Source organism: Saimiri boliviensis, chromosome 6, assembly GCF_048565385.1.
Source record: "Saimiri boliviensis isolate mSaiBol1 chromosome 6, mSaiBol1.pri, whole genome shotgun sequence".
Lineage (NCBI taxonomy): Eukaryota > Metazoa > Chordata > Mammalia > Primates > Cebidae > Saimiri > Saimiri boliviensis.
Genome location: NC_133454.1, coordinates 81,678,252 through 81,699,168, shown reverse-complemented (window position 1 = coordinate 81,699,168; position 20,917 = coordinate 81,678,252). Strand labels below are relative to the sequence as shown.

The 20,917-nt window shown below is 45.3% G+C and overlaps 1 protein-coding gene across 2 annotated transcripts in view; it reads left to right on the top strand.

Annotated features, from left to right (window-relative positions):
- Positions 1 to 20,917, top strand: part of DKK3 (dickkopf WNT signaling pathway inhibitor 3) — a 48,649-nt gene that overhangs the window by 5,279 nt on the left and 22,453 nt on the right. The window contains exons 4-5 of one of the 2 annotated variants that reach the window (XM_039471128.2): positions 3,107 to 3,244; positions 6,524 to 6,607. In XM_039471128.2, coding sequence (XP_039327062.1) covers positions 3,107 to 3,244; positions 6,524 to 6,607 — 222 coding nt within the window. The remainder of the gene's footprint in view (positions 1 to 3,106; positions 3,245 to 6,523; positions 6,608 to 20,917) is intronic. The other variant, XM_074401095.1, reaches the window with a different exon arrangement.

Sequence of the window (20,917 nt, the reverse complement as noted above, 5' to 3'; positions counted from 1 at the left end):
TTGTATTTTTAGTAGAGCCGGGGTTTCACCATGTTGACCAGGATGGTCTCGATCTCTCGACCTCGTGATCCACCCGCCTCGGCCTCCCAAAGTGCTGGGATCATAGGCTTGAGCCACCGCGCCTGGCCCCATAAATGCCATTTTTAATGGCATTCGCATTCCTTCTCTATGAAACAGCTCCTTTTGCTTCAGACTTAAGTTTCTCTTGCTAGTGGCAATAATAGTTGTGGTTGAAATTTCCATTGTAAACTATACTTTTAGTTCATGGTGCCATTTAAGAACCATTAGCTCATTCTATTGAAATAACCAGTGGCTGAGCTGAGGGGGGAAAGGTTTTAGAAAAAGACTGTCTGCTCAACCCAGAGCAAACTCTAGGTTTGGCAACTTGGCGATTATTTGAAAGCCAAACTGATCCCAACGGTAATTTAAAAAACACTAAAACATTCTCTTCTTCTGGGTTGATCCTCTCCAGCACCTTCAGTCTTCTCTTCCCAGCTGTATCTTTTCTGTCATTGACCAGAGTGGTAACTGGGGGCAAGGTCTCTTGCTTTAAAAAAAAAAAAGTCATTTTCTTGCTTGTTCTGTCTTCTGTCTTAGCCTCATTTCTTCCCCCCTTTGTTGGCAAGCTCTTCAAACACATGATATCAACTGCCCGCTCTTCCTGCTTCTAGCTACCCATTCGCTTCAGATCTCTGGCACAACAAACTGGCTTCTTTTGAAAGTGCCTTCTTAAAGGGCAATGTAATGAAAACTGCTGTGTATTTCGTTTTTGCTGTGTGGCAGATAGTGTATTTCATGCCTGAATTCTTGTCTCTACTTCATGGTTCTTAATTCTTATAGCTACTCAATAAAGTAGGGCATCCCTATTTTACAAATGAGCAACCTGAGGTTTAGTGGGATTTGGTATCTTGCCCAAAGTCATACAGCTACTTGGTGGCAGAGCCAGGACTTGAACCCACCTTGTCTGACTCCAGAATCCTGGTATTTTCTATTGTGTTCCTCTCTGAGGATGCTGCAGGCAACAACTTCACTCATCCAGTGGCCATCTCTCAGTGACTTGATCCTTCTGGACTTACTTAGAGTCTTTCCCACCTAGAAGGCCACTACCCAGATGGAGCCTCTATCTCCTAGACCTAATTCTGGCCAGTTCCCTGACTCCGCTCTCTTTCTTGTCTAGTCTTTATATTATTTTCCCGCTAGCCTTCTGGAACTTGCTGTAACTCCCTATTGCCTGGAACAGAGAGGTTCTTAACCGGGGGCAGAGGGAGGGGAGGGAAATCTTCAGAATCATCTGAGAAGCTCAGTGATATCGGGGGGCTCACTTCTAGAAATCTTAATTCAGTGGGTCTATGAAGGGATCCAGCTATGTCTATTTTTCAGACTTTTGGACATGACTGTAATCACAGCTTCCCCATAAGGTTGCTGTGAATATTCAGGGCATCTTGTGCAATGGCTCAGACATAGTCAATGCCCTAAAGATGGGTGCTGTGCTCAGAATTACTATCGTTATAAAGCCAGCGATCAAGTTTCAAACATCCCAGCAGCCGTCTCAAAGTTCAGCACAGCCCTGTGTGCACAGCAGCCACTGACTAAGTCCTTGCTGAGCCTTTTTGCCTACCAGGTTTTCTTCACACTTTGAGTTGTGTTTTCATGTTGCATTGAGACCTGAGTATTCTTTCCTCTTATCCTCCTCAGCTCAGCAAACCTGGTGGTTAAGGTGGGGGCTCATCTAGTGCTGGAAGGGATAGAGGACAGTGATTTTTTTAAGAAAGGAAAATACTTTTTGAGCATTCGTTTTAAAAAATAAAAATAGCCCAGAGATAAAAACAGCAGTGTTGGAAAATTGCCAACTATCAAGTAGAACTTCTCTTTGTGTCTCTCATTTTAAATTCCTAGAGAGAGTATCTGATTGGCTCAATTAGTCCATGATGTGGCCTCCCTTTGGGTCCCATCCGCTGTGAATAGGTCACATTGTCAACTGCCCGCTCATCAGGAATAGAACAGGGGGTAAGTCTGGAAGGGGAAGTGGGTGCAGACGTCAGGTCACTGACGTATCTGATACAGATGTTACGGAGGATCATGAGACTGGAGGATTGGAGGACAGTGGCCACAGAAACCTGACAAACAGAGAAGAACATAGGTTCAAGAAGACCAGAAAGGGCGTGGACCCCATGGACTGGTTATTGACCCTCTGCAAAGATCCCTCTGCAAGGATTTCCTACAAGTGTACCCAAGAGATGGGGTGGGGAAGGAGACACAGCTGTGGCCCTACCTGCAGGGAATAAGGGACTGTCTTGGTGTGGGCTCTCTCCATCCCCTGCACCTATCACCACCACCAACAGACCAAAGGATTTAAGAGCAAATAGTGTATGTGGAATGTGTCCCCAGAAAACACTAGCAGGAAGTGGGAAAGTGAGATGAAAGAAAAGAAAGACAATCAATGGTACGCCCACAGGCAGGTTACTGCTGCAGGCATCTAGGGCTCCATCTCATGGGGGCCTCAGAGGAAACTACGTAGATTCTACATGCTTTGGAATTGTATACTGAAGGGAGAATCTGGAGTGTTTACCTCCATAGCCTGCCTGTCTCTCATTTCTAGAATAGTAACTCCCTAGCACTTGGGGCCTGTGCAGACTGAGCATACTTTGGGGACCAGAGAATGCTCTCAGAGAGAGACAGAGTTGGTTGTTGGCAGGTATGGGAATTGGCTGCAGGTGACCTCCAGATTAGACTACCAGGAGATGGGCAGGGCATCAACAGCATCTACACAGGGGGCAAGACTGGCTAATGGAAACATGTTCAAATCCCAGCTCCACCCTTTTCTGGAACCTGGGGAATTTATCTAGTCTTCCTGAGCCTCAGTTTCCCTATTTGTAATATGGGGACATTAACACCCACCTCCCAGAGGGGTTGTGAAATTTCAGTGCTGTAATATATGCAAAACACTTAGTCTAATGTCTTGTCATAGTGAGTACTCAATTAATAGCACCTATTATCATCATCATTCTTTGTAGTTGCAGAAGAGGAAAAGAGATTTTTTTTCTAATAGACTCTCATTTGTAACAAGAGAAAATAATTTTGCTCATTAAATTCATTGACTTAATAGATGGAGGCAGAAGAAGCTGCTGCTAAAGCATCGTCAGAAGTGAACCTGGCAAACTTACCTCCCAGCTATCACAATGAGACCAACACAGACACTAAGGTTGGAAATAATACCATCCATGTGCACCGAGAAATTCACAAGGTAAGTCATGGCCAGCACTTCCTCCTTTCTATAGGAGTTCCCATCAGAGAACTAAAGTTTTTTGCTTTTTTTTTTTTTTTTTTCATATGTGATATACAAGCTCAAAATACAAGTGAGAATTGTAAAATATAGATGGAAAACCAGAAGGATTCTGTTTAAAGTGGAGAGAGAATGTATCAGGATCCTAAATTGCTTTTGCATTTATGCAATATATTTAACCCTAGGCTTCCTGCCAGTCCAGTTGCAAAGGAATGTTCAGGGATTATTATTTGAAAAAAGAAAGCAAACAAATGTCTAAAAAGACCCTTTCCTAGCATTGAATTTGTGGAATTGATTGATCTCGTAAGCTTTATGTATGTCTCAGTAGGGATTGAACCAGAGAACATGTTACAGTGAATTGACCTTCACTATTAGGAGGAATGTAAATATGATATACCCCATTTCCGGAAGTGAAACCCCGTACTGCCACAAAATTCAACATTCATTTGTTTGCTGGCTGTGTGTTCACAATTCTATAGCAGATGTCCCCCCAAACTACCACCTGTCTGAGTGCCTCTTGGTCTAACATCTGCATTAAGAGCAACCAGGTTCATTCTCATTCTGACCTGATGAAGAAAGCTTTGCAAATCTCGAGGAACACAGCACTAGCCTGCCCCTGGTGTGCAGTGTCTCTGATGTGATCTGGCAGGACTCTGAGAGCAAACTGCAGCAGACTGTGTGCTGTGCAGATACTCAGGGTTGTTGTTAGCATCCTGTTGTGAATATCAAGGAGCTTGCCCTGTCAGCTCATATCAGCTCCAGCATGCAAGGCCACAGTGGCTTTCACGAAAGAACCTCAGTTTTGTTCAAGGGCCCAGGTAATGACTTGGTAGAAGCAATACTGTTTCTGTGCCACAGTGCATAGGGGATCAATTTTTATGTGCCGTTGCCTTGACTATAAAGTAGCTTTTGTGTGGTGTTTCTCCCACTGCATAGTAATGAGCTCAGTTAGATGGATCAGCTACAGAGTGTATCCCCCAGGTAAATGAATGAGTTTACCTGCGGAACACAATCCTTTGGCATTGCTCATCTGCGACAGGAATGTTTTCAAAAGTGATTATGTTTTCTTGTCAAAACCAATATCAAGTCATCCTTTCTGACAATAATTAACCAAAAGGTTTGGTTGCTCCTTAAAGTTGCTTCTTGTAAATATCAAAATACCTGAGTGTGAGTCCTACCTGTCACTAGTGTGATTTCTGAAAAATGATTTAAATGTTCTGATTCTCACTAATTGCATTTATAAAATAAGAATACCAACATCATATGACAGTATTGTGCAGGCCAAATGACCTAAAGTATATGAAAGCTCATTGTAAAGTACAATGCAAAAATCAGTGTTCTTATTACTGTTGTTATAATAAAGTTATGTTATCAACACAGTGCAGTAATTCTCACCTGGGTTTTATAGAATACTAATCTTCTGCTGGGCATAGTGGCTCATGTGTATAATCCCAGTACTTTGGGAAGCTGAGGCAGGAGGATCGCTTGAGGTCAGGAGTTTGAGACAAGGCTGGCCAACATGCTGAAACCCCATTTCTAATAAAAATATGCACAAAAAAATCTTTGAGCATTTTACTAGGTGTCAGGCACTGTATGGAGTGATTTCTCAGGTGGCACACACCTGTAATCCCAGCTACTCGGGAAACTAAGGCAGGAGAATCGCTTGAACCTGGGAGGCAGAGGTTGCAGTAAGCCAAGATCATGCTACTGTGTTCCAGCCTGGGTGACAGAGCAAGACTGTCTCAAAAAAAAAGGCTGGGCACGGTGGCACACACCTGTAATCCCAGCACTCTGGGAGGCTGAAATGTGTGGATCACCTGAGGTCAGGAGTTTGAGACCAGCCTGGCCAACATGGTGAAACCCTGTCTCTACTAAAAATACAAAAATTAGCTGGGCTTGGTGGCACGCGCCTATAGTCCCAGCTACTCTGGGAGGCTGAGGCAGGAGAATCGCTTGAACCCAGGAGGCGGAGGTTCCAGTGAACCAAGATCATTGCATCACTATCATCCAGCCTGGGCAACAGAGCAACTCGGACTCAAAAATAAAAATAAAAATAAAAAAACAAAAAAACAACCAAACAAAAAAACACGAGTCTTATGCAATGCTTCATAAAAGAAAGGCTCAGTAGTGGCAAAACATATTTGGAAAACTTCTTATATATTATTCTGGAGATTTAGGAAAAATACATATTGTTATAATAAAGGTTCTAATAAGTCATGCAAGCCATACATACAGGCTTGTAGAATTATATTGGTTGATTCTATAAAAAGCTAGCATAGAGGAAGGGATCATTTCTTTTGGGGAGAGGTAAAAATTTAAAAGCACGGTGATTAAGACGTGGTCCTTACCTGCTCAGAACTAGGACTTGATTCCTTATTGCAGATTAGTACAAGAGTTTCCACTTTGTTCTGGCTGCAGGTCCTGTGATATTAGAGCTCGCAGAGACCCTAAAGATGATGTAGAAGTGAGAAAATTTTGAATCAGAGAAGAGATACAATTTGTTGCAGGTGACTTACTAGCTGGTTATTGGCGACTGAGCCAGAGCTCAAAGAACACACATCTCCTAGCTCCTGAGCCAGCATCATCTTTTCTATCCTTCATCACCAAGCCAAACTTTGGACATGGCCTCTCATGGGGCAGGAACAGCCTGGGTTCTGTGTTAGACTTAGCTTTGCGATGCCTGCATCTGGTTAGAGAATCGGAGGCAGACAGCAGATAGAGGAATATTGAAACAAGTCTCTCATTGTACTTAAGCACTTTTTTGATGAAATGGAACCATTCACCAGAACCAGATAGGGCTGCTAGAGTTAAAACCTGCTTGCTTTTCATGAAAGATGTTCAACCGGACACCCAGACTTGTAATTTGTCAAAAACAAAGCTGACATTGAGTTTCAAGTGATGAGCCCCAAGAATGATAGAAATAGCTGATACCCTTGAGCATTTTGCTGGGTGTCAGGCACTGTGTGAAGTGAGTTCTCTGGATCACTTCTCATAGCAGTGATTTATTTCCTTCTCATAGCAGCCCTATGAGGCTGACTCTGTTATCTCTTATCACTGCCTCCAGGGGAAGCTGTCCATCTCACAGCTGCTGTGGGAACTCAGGAAGAAAGGGGGGTGGGCATTTCGACTCCTTACTGGCTACCCCTGCTTCAGAAAATGGAAAACAAAACACAGAAACAACTTGTGGAATTTGTCCAGAATTCCTTCTATTTTACTTTCACTGTACCTGTTTTACTATAGATAACCAACAACCAGACTGGACAAATGGTCTTTTCAGAGACAGTGATCACATCTGTGGGAGATGAAGAAGGCAGAAGGAGCCATGTGAGTTGTCATTTCCCCTGCGCTTGCACCCTGGCAAACTCACTTTCAGTTTGCCCACGGCGACTCAGATGCAGACCATGGGCGGGAGGGGGCTGACTCTCATGTGCCTCTCCTGATCCCCCAATCCCTACACTTCTGACCAGACCGATGCAGTCCAGTAATAGGTTACGCCTCCATGCACTTGGCATCAGAAACAACAGAGAAATGAAATTCAGTGGTCGTTTGCATGGTCCATCTCAGCTTCGAAAGGGGGACAAGCAAGTATTAGACATGTTGACTGGAACCGTGGTGACAGTCCTGGTGATCAGATGGTGAAATCCCCAAAGCCTCGGGGACGCCCCCACCTTTTGTAATCCCACCTGTGGGCAGGCGGTTTGAGAACAAGAACACCTTATGTGGAGCCCAGTGGCCTAAAGGGAAGAAGGCTGTCTGTCCATTCCAGGGTGAGGCTCTGGTCCCTGTGATTGCTTCTGTTAGTTGCCTGTTGCTTAGTCCAGAGGCAGGATGGATTTCACAGAATTATAGAGTCCTAAATTTGGAAGGGATGTGATTTCACCGAAAAAAAACCTGGGCACAGGTCAGGGTATGACCCGGTTGGAGTCACTGGTCTCCCAGCTGCACTTCATCTTCTCAAAGAGATGTCTGGCTTCAGAGGCACATGCCTGCTGAGGAGTAGACGGCAGGGAGTGTGCCTTCTTTATGGAGACTACAAGAAGCCAGCCCCTCTGTACCCAGATAACTTATGCATCCTTGGCCTTCCCAGGGCATTGAGGATTTTCCCCACCTCTTTTTGGTTTTATGGCTGGAAGAGAATCAGTGTACTGATGACAGTTAGGAAGGTGGGGCTGTCTTGGTTGGTAGGTGATGGATGTTTTTTCTTACTTTTGGCACAGTGCTCAAGTGTCGGGAGCTGGCCGACATTTACGGCAGGCTGGGGGTCCAGTTGGCCATGTGCAATGGTAGTGACCCCACCATTCAAGGGAGGTTGGGGGTGGTGGGGAGGAACTGCAGTGAAATGGAAAGGGCACCGGCTGTGGAGTCTAGAGGCCTCACTTTGTCGCCTACCAGCTAGGGCACCTCAGCTTCCGCATCTTCAAGTGAAGTAACAATGTCCATCATCTCTCGCCGCCCTGGCAGCACAGAAGCCTCTGAAACAAAGTCTAGATTAACTAAGACAGGGATGGAAGAGAGGCCAGCTTCCAAAGGTGGGCAGAGGGAGAAGAAAGCAAAAGAAAAACCAGCCAGCCATAGGATGTGATCATGGTTCTAGAGGGAAGTGTTTTAGGGTGTTCCAGATCTCAGGCTGTGTTTGGGGCTTGAAAGATTGAGGCTGGAGCAGAGCTGTGGAATGGAAAGGGCCGGGGAAGCAGAACTCACAGGGCTGTGAATTGGGAGAAAAGCCTTTGTTCTCAAGTCAAAAAAACTTAATGTATCATCGCACAGTGGTACAGCTGTGCTCTGGGGAGGGGGCAGCCGTGCCTGTGAGCACCCCTGCACCTGCTGGAGGGCCAGGCCTGCTTGAGGCTGCCGCACCTGCAGCCCGTGCTGCCCCCTCCACCCTCTCAGCAAAGCAGCTGGTCAAGCTTGTGCCTTTTAGTTGGGGGAACTGAGACTCTGAGAGTTGGGTGGGGAAGAGACAAGATCTTGAACACGCCAAGGGCATGCTTAGGGCAGAAACCAGCTGCCTGCACTTCTGTGCCGTGTGTCAGTTTTTCCGAGTGCGCGTGGCCTCATGTGCCCCTGTGTCCTCTGCTTCAGGACTCATCTAGGAGGTTCAGAGTCTCTACCCCTGCCCCTGCAGTCTCCTGTGGCCCTTGTGTGACGGAGGACACACCTTGGTCCCCTTGTGCAGGGCAGAACCTGAACCCCCATATATGACAGTCCTGAGAATACAGGAGGTTGAGGGGAGCAGTAGATCTAAGAACCCCACATGCCAGACGCTCACCAAGGTTGTCTTGATGCCTGCTCAGACTCTCAAAATAGGAGCGTATCAGGTTTCTGTATGAGAATAAATTCCTGTTTGACTAGAAGGGAGACCTTGGTCATCTGATGCTTGGCTAACTAGTGTCTGGAAGATCCCACTGGGCTTTGGAGAATGGATTGGAGACTTTTCAAGCCACCTGTGAGAGGGATGTCATATGGCAGAAAAGGTGGCATGTGTGCCTCACTTCAGAGCCACATTCATTGTCAGAGTGGCTTGCCGAGAGTCAGGAAGTGAGATCCAGTTTCACATGTCCACAGAATTGTTTCATTCAACCGCCTTCCTATTCCTGTGCTCACCATCGTCCTAGCACAATTGATCTAGGGCTTCAGCGTTGTCTTTACAGAGACATGGAGCTCCGTTTTCTGAGCAGAAAGCTGTAAAGACTAGTTTACTATCAAAGGAAGGCAAGGGCTGTGCATCGTCACCGCTATCCCACTCTATCACTTTGCAGTTTAATGATTTTTACAGTTTGCTCTGAGACGTGTTACACACTGCAGAAACTTTCTCTAAAAGGGATTTGCCATTGCAAAGGACAAATCATATGCTGTGCAAACCTTAAAATACCATAAACAGGAGCTAAATTTTCAGGATTTAAAGTTTCCAGATGAATTCAATTAAAAATAATCACCCAACACCTTACACTTTCCTTTCTTCAAATGCTGGAATGTGTATTAATATGCATGGGAACCCGAGGAGGCTCACAGAAAGTTACAGACAGTAACACTATATGCCTGTCTAGAAATTGCACGCAGTATGTGCAAGGCCCTGGTCTGTTTTTACACTCAAATGTGAAAGGGGAAGAGGACGCTGCGGCTTGTTATTTCACCTGAGCGCGTCGGCCGATGGGGATGTGGTCTGACGTCTTTGTTGCGAGGCTTTTGTGCCAGACTTTCTGCCTGCCCCACTTCACAGGCCAGGGACAGGCACACTGATACTGTGCCGCTTTTGTGCTGGGGGTGAGGAGGAAAGCAGCATGAGAAGCTAGAGCATGGGCAAGCCATTGTGCATTCATAGGACGTTTTTATTTATGGAACTGTGTCCGCACGTAGGCAGAGTCTGGCCCAATTAGCCAAGGCACCCTTTTGATGGGACACATCCTCTTTAAAATCCAACTCACAGCTACAAGGGTTAGCACGTCCTGCATGTGTGGTCTTTCCGGTTTCACGTTAGAGTACGATGTTAAAAAGTGAGCTGGTTTATATCTATGTGAACACACCTACTTTGAAGCTATAGGTTCAATCATGTACAAGCAACTCCGAGATACTGGCCAAGACTTCTGAGACGCTGGGTACAGTGGCACACACCTGTATTCCCAGCACTTTGGAAGGCTGAGCAGGAGGATCATTTGCAGCCAGGAGTTTGAGAACAGCCCGGGTAACAAATTGAGACCCCTCTACAAAAAATTTAAAAAATTAGCTGGGCATGGTGGCATGTGACTGTGGTCCCAGCCACTCAGGAGACGGAGGCAGGAGGATTGTTTGAGCACAGGAGGTCGAGGCTGCAGTGAGCTATGATTGCATCATTGCATTGCAGCCTGGGTGACTGTGATACCCTGTCTCTAGAAACAAACAAACAACAGACTTCTGAGGCCACAGGTGGATGCATTTCCCTGCTAAAAACACACAGCTTGTAGAGATTTGAGTGACCCAGCGATTTCCTTGTTCCAGTGCTGGTGGTGCCTTCTTGACTGGGTCAGCAGTCTGAGGACAGTGACCCTGGAGTCCTCTACAAGTGTGAGGCCACTTGTTGTGAGGATACTTTGCCTGTGAAATGTGTTGGAGCCCTGGACACATTTCACAGAGTGGGCTGTTAAACCGTGTTAACAGAGTGGGCTGTTAAACCGTGGCCATCTTTTCCCGTGGAGCAGTGAGCCTCCATCACCTCCAAGCCCAGAGAGACCAAGCGAGAGAGTGGGGAGGAAAGTGTGTTGAGCAAGCCCTTTCTCCCTCAGGCCTCATCAAGTTCATTCCTCAGGCCTATGTATCATTCCCTGACTCTAACGTGTTCATTCATTCTAGAGTGGACAGTAGGATGCTCGCTTTGTTTTCTCCCTGCACCCTGGTTTTTGATGCTGACCTCTATCCATTTAATGGAGTGTCCAGAGGTACCGTGATGAGGAATCCCGGGGGGCTTCTTAGTTTAAAAGAAGTGCACCTGGGGAGGGTGCGGCACCTCTAGAGGGATTCAATTAGTTCCCCGAGGATCTGCCTCTTGGGGAGACCTGCAAGGTCCAGGGAGGCTGGGGTGGTGGCTGAGTCCCAGGAAATGCAGCCCTTCCCTTTTGAGGCACGGAGGTCGGAACAACGTGAGATGCAGACCTCGGTGGGAGCCCTGTATCGACCTTACAAGCTCTGCCCTTTGTGACTCCGTTTCTTCTACTATCACATGGGGCTAATCATCCCCCTTTCACAAGACTGCGTGAGAATCTAGTGTGGCAAGTTTCTAGAAGCTCTTTGTGTGAGGTTCATTATTACTGAAGAGTAATTAAAACTGGGTTCTAATTGGCTGGTTCCCAGCAACTTTACTGAAAAAAGAGGGGCGTGAGACTGGGGGGAAGTTCCTAAGGCCTCCGCAGGCACAGGCGTCTTTCCGCTGACGTTTGTGGCCTCAGGCTGTTTCCGTTCTGCGGCAGCCTGCCTCGCTCTCTGAGCCACGTGCTCTGCCAGAAGCTCCGTGCTCCCGGCCACGAGGCTGACTCATCCCGCTATTGTTCCTAACTGTGCCTCTCAGATATGTCTAGGTTGGGCACTGGGGATACAGGCAAAGGGAAGTATAGGTCATATGAACGACCAGGGGACTAGGCGATGACTGGGTACTGGCAAGTTCCAAGGTGGGGCCCAAAGTTGGCAAGGGGTGATAGCGGTTTCTGCAGAAAGAAACAGACTTATCGTCCTAAGGTTGACAGCATAGGCTTGTGTAAATGTTCCGTTCCATATTCTAGGCACACAAAGACTTTGGGTACATTTGTGTTTTTAGATTTATATTTTGAGTTGACTGTGATTTATGACTAAGTATAAGGCGCCCTCATGCCTTATTCAGTAGGAAAAGAGATATAATTGATGGACTCCCTATCATTCTGAGAAATGGGTAAATAATTCCTAAATAAATATAGTTGATGTGGGTGAGCAATTTTTATGGGGTAGGCATTTCTTTTTGTGCTGTTACCTGGTGTATTAAGTTGTACTGTCTTCAACCTAAATATCTTCCAAGAAGGAATTTATTAAATGGAAGTGATTCCACATCAAAAACCAAAATATTGTGAAGTTAATACTGTGAAGATGGTATAAAAGGTTGTCTTCAGTCAAACGTTAAGTGAAAAAAAATTATAAAACAGTATATATAATATTTAAAGTATATCAAATATACATATACAGTGTATGAAATACCTTATTTTTAGAAAAAACTATCCATAAAAAAGTCTGGCAAAATATATATTAAATCATTAATAGATCTTTCCAGAGGATTTTAAGTTTGCAGAGACCTTTCCTTTACAGATTTCTTTATTTTAAAAAGAGTTTGTGAATTATTTACAATTTTGGTGTAAACATATCTCTATATTTTTGAACGGTTTTGCAAATGCTTTCAGTATAAATGCTAGAAATTAAATTGTAAGTCAAAGGTTATGCATATCTAAAATTTTGAGAGATACTGGCAGATTTTCCTCTAGGAAGGTTTTACTCATTTTTATTTTTAGCATCAATTTCTGAGGCTGTGTTTCACCAGCCCTCACCTACAGTGGGTGTTAACAGTGGGTAATCATATGATAGGCAAAGAAAAAAGATATCTTCTTTCTGTTTCTATTTCTTTGATTATTGGGTCAAGGAAATCTAGGCAAGGAGGATGGCTGTTGGAGAATTGTTAGTTGTATCAGATGTAGAGTCTGCAAATGTATCTTATCCCTTCTTCTCTTTGCCAGGGAGAAAGGTCAGTTTTGCATTCCAGGTCATGCTTAAGCCAAATACCATCCATTCCAGTATGAGGTGATTAGGGAGGTGGGAAGTCCTAGCGGGAACATCTGAGTGCTCAGTGTCTTTGTGAGGCGGCTGATGGGCTGAGTCACAGGGTGTGGGTGGTGGAGACATGCAGGCTACTGCCTCCACCCCGGTAAATACAAACAAGGTTTAGATGACGGCTGATAGAAGCAGCACATCAGCGGGGGTGATTAACAGCTCTTAACAGCTCAGGCACAGACAGATCCAGTTCAAATTGCAATTCTATTGCTTATTAGCTGTGTGTCTTTGTTTAAGTTCCTTAATGGAGTGTCTAAGTGCTCTAAGCCGGTAGTTTTCCCGTATGTTAAATGGGCTTAATAAAAGTACCTTCCATATAGTATTGTCATGCAGATAAAAAAATAACCCAGGTCAAAATCATAGACAATATCTGGAACATAAAGAACAAGTCACTACCTGGCAGCTATTTGTTATGATTTGATTATTTTGATAGCCGAATCCATGGCTCTCAAAATTATCAGTATTAATTATTCAATTCATTTATTTGCACATTGTTTGAGTACCTGCAATGTTTCTGGCAGGGAAGTGTAAAAGACAGTCTCTAACAATCAGAGAGCACCGAGGCCAGTAGTGGACAAAAAAATAAACAAGTCGTTACAATGCAGGTGCATAATTTTGAAAGGCAAAGGTTGCACAGAGCTTTGTGGCGGCATGGTTACAGGGGCCAAACCAGGAAGCCAGGGAGTACTTTATTGCGAGACAGTTCTTTACAGGTTTCTTGTTTCTCTCATTGTATAAGCAAAGGCACCTCTTAGTCCATTTGCATTGCTATAAAGGAGTACCCAAGGCTGGATAATTTACAAAGAAAAGAGGTTCATTTGGCTTACAGTTCTGCTGTATGCTGTGCAAGCAGGGCACCAGTATCTGCACCTGGGGAGGGCTTCAGGAAGCCTCCACTCATGGCAGAAGATGAAGGTAAGCAGTTATTACGTTGTGAGAGGAACAGGGAGGAGAGAGAGAGAGAGAGAGAGAGAAAGAGAGAGAGGGAGGGAGGGAGAGAGAGAGAGAGGGAGGGAGAGAGAGAGAGAAAGACAGAGAGAGAGAGAGAGAGAGAGAGAAAGGAGATGCCAGGCTTTTTTTTGTTTTTGTAGCGACAATGTCTCACTATATTGCCCAAGCTGGTCTTGAACTCCTGGCCCCAGGAGATTCTCCCACCTCAGCCTCCCAAAGTGCTAGGACTATAGGCATGAGCCACCACGCCCAGCCTCTTCTTAACAATCAGAACACATGGGAACTAATGAATGAGAGCAGCACCAAGCCACTCATCAGGGATCTGTCCCCATGACCCAGCTACTTTCTACTAGGTCCCACCTCCAACAGTAGGGATCAAATTTCAACATGAGATTTAAAGAGGACAAATATCCAAACTGTATCTGACACTAACTGACCTCTTGTTCCAGACTGTCTTTTCAAGGATGTTTTATAGGCAGTGGCCTTGAAAAACAGAGGTAGCCTTGAAAATGCGAGAGAGCTGTCCCTCCGTGGCAGAGGGCAGGTTTGCTTGCAGTCCATTATCACGGATTTGGGTTCTCTGAATTTGAGATTCCTTAGGTGTGATGTAAACCCAATGCATGTGCAGCATCCACCTGGACCCCTCCATGTGGCAGTGTGGAACCTGCAGGCTAGGAGAACTGACACGGACAAGAGGGCTTATGCTGTTTCTGTATTGCTGAAATAAAGTCTCTGATCCAGGAGTCTCATGTCTTCTGCTAGTAGCCGTAAAACTGTGACAGGCACATGTATCATCTTGCAAGTAGAATAGAATCTTAGATCCTTCACACTTCTTGACAGGCTCCCTGGAAGAGGTGGCCGTTGAGCTGTATTTTGAATGATGTCTAGGAATTCTCAGTTGTGGGGAAGAAGGGTATTCCTTGAAGAAGTATTTCTTTTTCAAAGTCAAGGAGGAATGTGGAAATAATATGTTGGAGGAACACTAAACGGTTTAGAATGCTAGAGCGGGAAATGTGCTTGGGGGGCAGCAGATGAAGCTGGGGAGAGGCAGGGGTAAGATCAGGCAGGCCTTGGAGAGCAATGCCAAGGAGTTAGGACTGCATGCTGAGTAAGGAGCATAACCTGCATCTGCAGTGCTTTACCATGCCTTATACTGTGTAATGAGACTTCATGGAATCCCCAGAGGAAAGAGTCAGAAAGACATGGTTTGGAAGACAAAGACATTAGTGGACACGGGGCTTTGCTTAATCCTGCTGAAGCTGGAGGCCTGAGTCCCCTTTGGGCTGCAAAGCCTGTGCCCTGCGAAAAGCCTGGCTTCTGACCTTGAAATCTGGAAACCGTTACTTAGAAATGGAGCACTCTGCTTTTGGTGCCAGTAGACAGGCCAGAAAAGTGACAGTAAATGAACTTGAAATCTCATTAGGCTGATGGTGTCAGCTGCAGAACAAGCTGATTTCTGTGGTCTCTGAGTAGCTTGGGCATGTCAGGGGCCAAACAGCTCCTCCACGCAGGTGTGTGGCTGTCCACTGCTCTCATGACCTGGGGATCCTTCCAGACCAGCCTGGATAACTTTCACTATAGGTCTTTGTAGCCTGGCTGCCAAATACGTGGCCCTGTCCTTCTTTACCTGTTGGCATTATTCCAAAAAACTGTTTTGTTTTTAAAATAACATCAAGGGCTACAACAATAAATAAGGGCTCTCAATAGTCCCTTATTTAGTCAGGCACTGTGCCAAGGATCTGACTTGCATTCCTTCACATAATCCACATGACAGTGCTACAGGGCAGGTACAGTTGAACGCATTTTACAGATGAAGTAACTGAGACTCAGAGAAAATTATAAAACAAAACTTGTAGGTGGGTGACCCAGTACTAAAAAAGAGAAATAAAATGAAACGGTTAGGTCTTATTGATTCCAAAACTTCCAAGACTCATTTTTTTTGTTTTGTTTTGTTTTGTTTTGTTTTGTTTTCTTTTGAGACAGAATCTTGCTCTGTCGCCAGGCTGGAGTGTAGTGGCATGATCTCGGCTCACTGTAACCTCCGCCTCCTGGGTTCAAGTGATTCTCCTGCCTCAGTCTCCCAAGTAGCTGGGATTACAGAAATCCGCCACCAAGCCCAGCTAATTTTTTTTATTTTTAGTCGAGATGGGCTTTCACCATGTTGGCCAGTATGATCTAGATCTCCTGACCTCATGACTACCCACCTCAGCCTCCCAGAGTGCTGGGATTACAGGCCCAGCCAACACTCATGTTCTTGACGGAACATACAAAAATTGTGGTAAAATGTCTATAATATAAAATTACCATCTTAACAATGCTTAAGCATATAATTCAACAGTGTTAACTGCATTCACATTGCTGTGCACCCATTCTCCATGATTCTCTTTGTTTTGCGAATCGGAGATGCTCTGTCCATTAAACAATGCCCCCCTCCTCCAGTCCCCTGGCAAGCACCATTCTACTTTCTGTCTCTATGATTTTGACTACTCAAGGTTCCTCATATGAGTGGAATCATACTGTATTTGTATTTTTGTGACTGGTGAATTTCACTTAGTATAATGTCTTCAGGGTTCATCCATGATGTAGCAGGTATCAGAATCTCATTCCTTTGTAAGGCTGAATAATACATTGAGTGTGTATATACATGGACATGAATATATGTATATCTGTGTATATACACACGTATTTTGTTTCTCCATTCATTTGTCAGTGCACCTTGGGTTGCTTCCACCTTTGGGCTATTGTGAATAATGCTGCTATAAACACAGGTATGCAAATATCTCTTTGATATTCTTTCATATCAAATGCTTTCCATTCTTTTGGCTGTATGCCCAGAAGTAGAATTGCTAAATCGTATGGTCATTCTATTTTTAATGCTTTGAGGATCCACCATACTGTTTTCCATAGTGGCTGTACCATTTTGCATTCCCACCAGCAGGGCACAAGGTAGAAGTTTTTTTTTTCAACCTTTCGGTCTTCATGACTGTAGACACTAGTGGACATAAGCGCTCAATGCGAGCTGAAGGACTGTCTCAAAATTCCTGGCGCCTGCTGCCCTTGCATAGGCCAGGGCCTTCTCCAACTCTGGTTCCAGCAGTTGCCTCTGCAGTGTGGCAGCCATAGTCTCAGGGGGTGTCTTTAGAGCATAACAGATACCACTGACTTGAGTTTCTCAGCCCTCACCCTGGCCTGTAGCCAGCATGCTGAAAACTTCCCTGAGGTCTGGTGTATGCAGCTCAGGCTGCATCTTGGAGATTGGGGGGATCAAAAGATGTGATTTTTTTGACCATTCAGGAATTAACACCCATTCTACACCCTCCTTTATAAGCCTCCCCACCATGGTGTCCTCAAAGAATTCCCAGAGACATAAAGGGCCTCCCACTTCCCTGTAAAGGGGCTCCAGACTCCTAAGAGGGTCCTATGGAGACTCAGGCCCCCAAGGAGGTTTTGTGGTGGTGATGGTTGTTTTTTAATTCCTGCCAGTGGTAGCGAGGGGTTCCGGGAGGTAGACCAGGGGACAAGGCCCACAGAGGCCCCGATCATGCCGTCTCCTCTTCCAGGGTCAGAACCAGGAACATGGAAGGGAACTGGATCTGGATGGGAAATGGGGAATGCAGAAGGACATGTTTAATGCTCCCAGGAAATTCACAGTCATGCCCCCAAATCTAATAAATGAGCTGGCCTCTCCAATCAGGCAGGAAGCCTCTACTCTTGGTCACATCTCCAGCAGACTGTGGGAAAAATGATGGATGGAGACTGAGTCATCTAAATGTTTGCTCAGATCTCATTGCTCTGTCTAGACCTCCTGTCAGTTTCAATTTTCAGCTCCACCTCCTGGAAGAAAAGGAATAAACAAGATATTTGGGTATGTTTTGATCATAGTGTGGTAGAATTCAGAATCCAAACTGCTGCAAGTTGAAATCCCTGCTTCTGGGGCAACTTTCCTCATGGCTGTGAGCGGTGGTTCTTGCTCTGTGAAAGGAAGATTTAATGACCACTCCAGTAGGGTGTTTTACAAGTAGGATGCAATGTCTGGAAAATGGTGTTTAATAGATGCTGAATAAGTGTCAGTTCTCCTTTCTGACCTAATTTCCTGGACCCCTTGTGGCAGGAAGCAGTAGTTTACTGAATATGAGTGTGATAAATCAGTAAATATGTTTATTTTGTTGTAAGGCTGCTGTTGCTTTGAAACAGTAACTGAGACGGCTTCTGAAAGGTGATGGTGGCTAAGGTGCCAGACCAAACAGATGAAAACGCTATTTGTGTAAAGGCAGGCCTCATGCCAAAGATAAAGTAAAACAGTATTTCACTGAGTCACAGAATTATAAATGGTAGAATTCACAGGGTCCCTTGAACTCCTGTAGATCAGGAAGGAGCACATGTGGCCCATCCACTGCCGTCCCCCACCTCCAGGCACATGCAGACATTGCTAATCTATCACGGAGTTGTTTCCTTATGAGCCCAGATAGTCTCAGTACTTGAGGGAGCACAGCACTTCAGGCAACCACTGACAGTTGGAAAAGGACTATCCTTGAAACCTATTTTCCATTCCTGCTTTAGACCAAACCTCCCATTTTACAGATGAGAAGACAGAGATCGGGGGGATATAATTTTTCTCCAGATCGTGCAGCCATCACATCTGGAACCTCATTTCCAGTTCAGTTCAGTTTTGATAGCATGGTGGACCCGGAATTTCCCGTTTCAGGAAGCAGGGTCTGGGTGCCCTTTTTTTGTCATGTCCCAAAATATTTAACAATTGAGAGGATGGGCCACCTAATACTGAGAAAGGTGGTGAAGACCAATAAGGAAAGAGTGTTCTCAGGCCCAGGGAAAAAATTTAGAAGTTCATAAAGAATTGTCTAAAGACTGAGCTCTGGGAAGGCAGGGACTTCACCTGTCCTGTGTCACCTCTGCATCCCCGTATCTGTGCTTGAGATGGATAGGTGTTGAATAGCTGAATACATACTTAGTAGATGAAAGCTGTGTGACCTAGATGCAAGTTGGGGAATAAAAACAGAAGTAAAAGTCCTTGAAGATAAGATTCTGTAAAGAGCTGCAATAAGTAAATAAGTTTGATTTGTTTGAAAAATGAACCTGTTTTTCTCTGTTTTTTTTTTTTTTCTTTTTTCTTTTTTATTAATAAAGATGGGTTTTCACCGTGATGGGCAGGCTGGTCTTGAACTCCTGACCTCAGGTGATCCACCCACCTCAGCCTCCCAAACTGCTAGGATTACAGGTGTGAGCCACAATGCCCGGCCGAACCTCCGTTTTTCTTGCCTGTGTTCATTCATCTACATTATTGGACACCTACTGTTTGTTGGGTTGTATACCCAGTGTTTTACATGTTTTATTTTCTAATTCTCAAAACACTATGAAGTAAACATAATATAATTTTATAGATGAGGACACTGGTATTTAGGGAAGTTAAATTGCAAAAGTCATGGCAGGTGGTAAAATGGTAGAACTGGAATATGAACCCAGGTGTAAATTTTGGCCATTTAAAAAAATTATTATTTATTTATTTTTAAGATGAAGTTTCACCATGTTGGCCAGGCTGGTCTTGAACTCCTGACCTCAGGTGACCCACCCACCTCGGCCTCCCAAAGTGCTGGGATTACAGGCATGAGCCACCGTGCCTGGCAATTTTGGCCATTTCAATAAAAAGATATATTTCTAGTAATGTCATGGTGGTTTGCAGCCATTATGTTGGGTTGTTTTGATCACAAGCCTTCCATTCCCCGGTTACAGCTTGTGTCATTTATATCAAGAGTCATTGAGCCCCTCCCCCCCCCAAAGTCCTCAAATGGAAAACCAACATCACAAAAGGACAACTGTATGGTTTTCCCCTCCCAGGGATGGCAGAGCCCCTTGGGCTCAGGGGAGAAGTTATTAGAGGAGGATTGTTAGGAAACTGTGAAATCTCTCACCCACTTTCTTTGTTCTCACCACTGATGGGGTGTCAGACCTGCTGCTGCTGCTGAAAAGGAACATTCTAAACCACCAGAGGGGCATTTTAAGTGGGTGGCATGCTCCCTTGTCTGAAGAAGTTGGCCATTGACACATTTCAGTGATGCGATGTGGAAAATACAGCCACAGGGAAAACAGCCTGAATTTTCCATAGTCTCACAATTCAGGGCCTCCCAGAAAGGAGGCAGGAACAAAAGAGTAGTGGCTAGGATGGAAAAACACCCTGGCTTGAAGATGGCAGAGGGCCTGCTCACCAGGGCGGGGGTCCCTAGGTGGCTGGGGTGGGCAGAGGCCAGCAGATTCCATCCTTCTCATGCCTAGCAAGCAGCAGAACATGGGCTCAGCCCCACGAGATTCCTAGTGGCCTTTGCTTTTCCCATTGTTTCTGGGATCCTTCTTTTTTGATTAAATCTATGGGGACCTTCTTCCCCAGAGAGAACACACATCCTATAGCAGAAAGTTCCAATCAAAGGCCTGAAGTCATACTCAGTGCCTGCCTTGTGCTGAGCCGCTCTCCTCTCCCTGCAGCCCTGGGTTTTTGCTGGGATTTGGAAGGAGAGAGGCAGGAAAGAGAACAGTCAGTAAGCATGTACACAGGTGCTGTGCGACCATTTCGTAGGAGCTGTTTCCCTTCATATTACCAAACCTGCCTACAACACAGTGTACTAGCCCTGAGTTAAAGATAAGGAGTGAGAAGTTACTCAGAGTGACTTGCTAAGGTCACCCAGCTAGTCAGTGGTGGAGTTGGGATTTACAATTATTTCGAAGTAAGTCTGTCTTACTCCAAAACCTCGACTCCTTCCCGTGCACAGAACACTACCTTGCACAGTGATCAGATGGTGGGAAGGTCACTAACAGTAAGGGAATGTCTGGCACACACCATGAAATGTGGTCATATTTATCACTCTTAATCTTTCTGACAACTTAACTGGTTAGGTTTTATCATGCCCATTTTATAGATGAGGAAATGCAATGCAACGAAGTGAAATGACTTACCCAGGCTTGCCCAGCAAGAACTGAGGGAGACAGCAGGCTTGGGGAGCTCACTGTGCGGGGAGTGGGTCGTTTTAGAGCTTTTTGCCTGAGTCTTGGCTTGGAGAGTGGGGGCAGGCCGGGGGTATGGCTGGGCTCCTTGGCGGTGGGGCACAAAGGAATCCCCTAACCCCAGCCAGAAGCACCAAGGTTGTTGTGAGGATGGGCGGCTCCGTGATGTCTGGAGCAGGAAACTTGGGTGTGCCCAGACCACCCTCCCTAGACCATCTGCACGTGGCCTCCTCCTTGGAACTGAAGCTTTCCATGTTTCTTGCCATCCCACAAAAGTGAAGCAAACTTCGACATGGCCACTTGTGAGCAAAATGAGGTCAAAGCATATGTTTTTCCCGCATTGAAACATTAAAG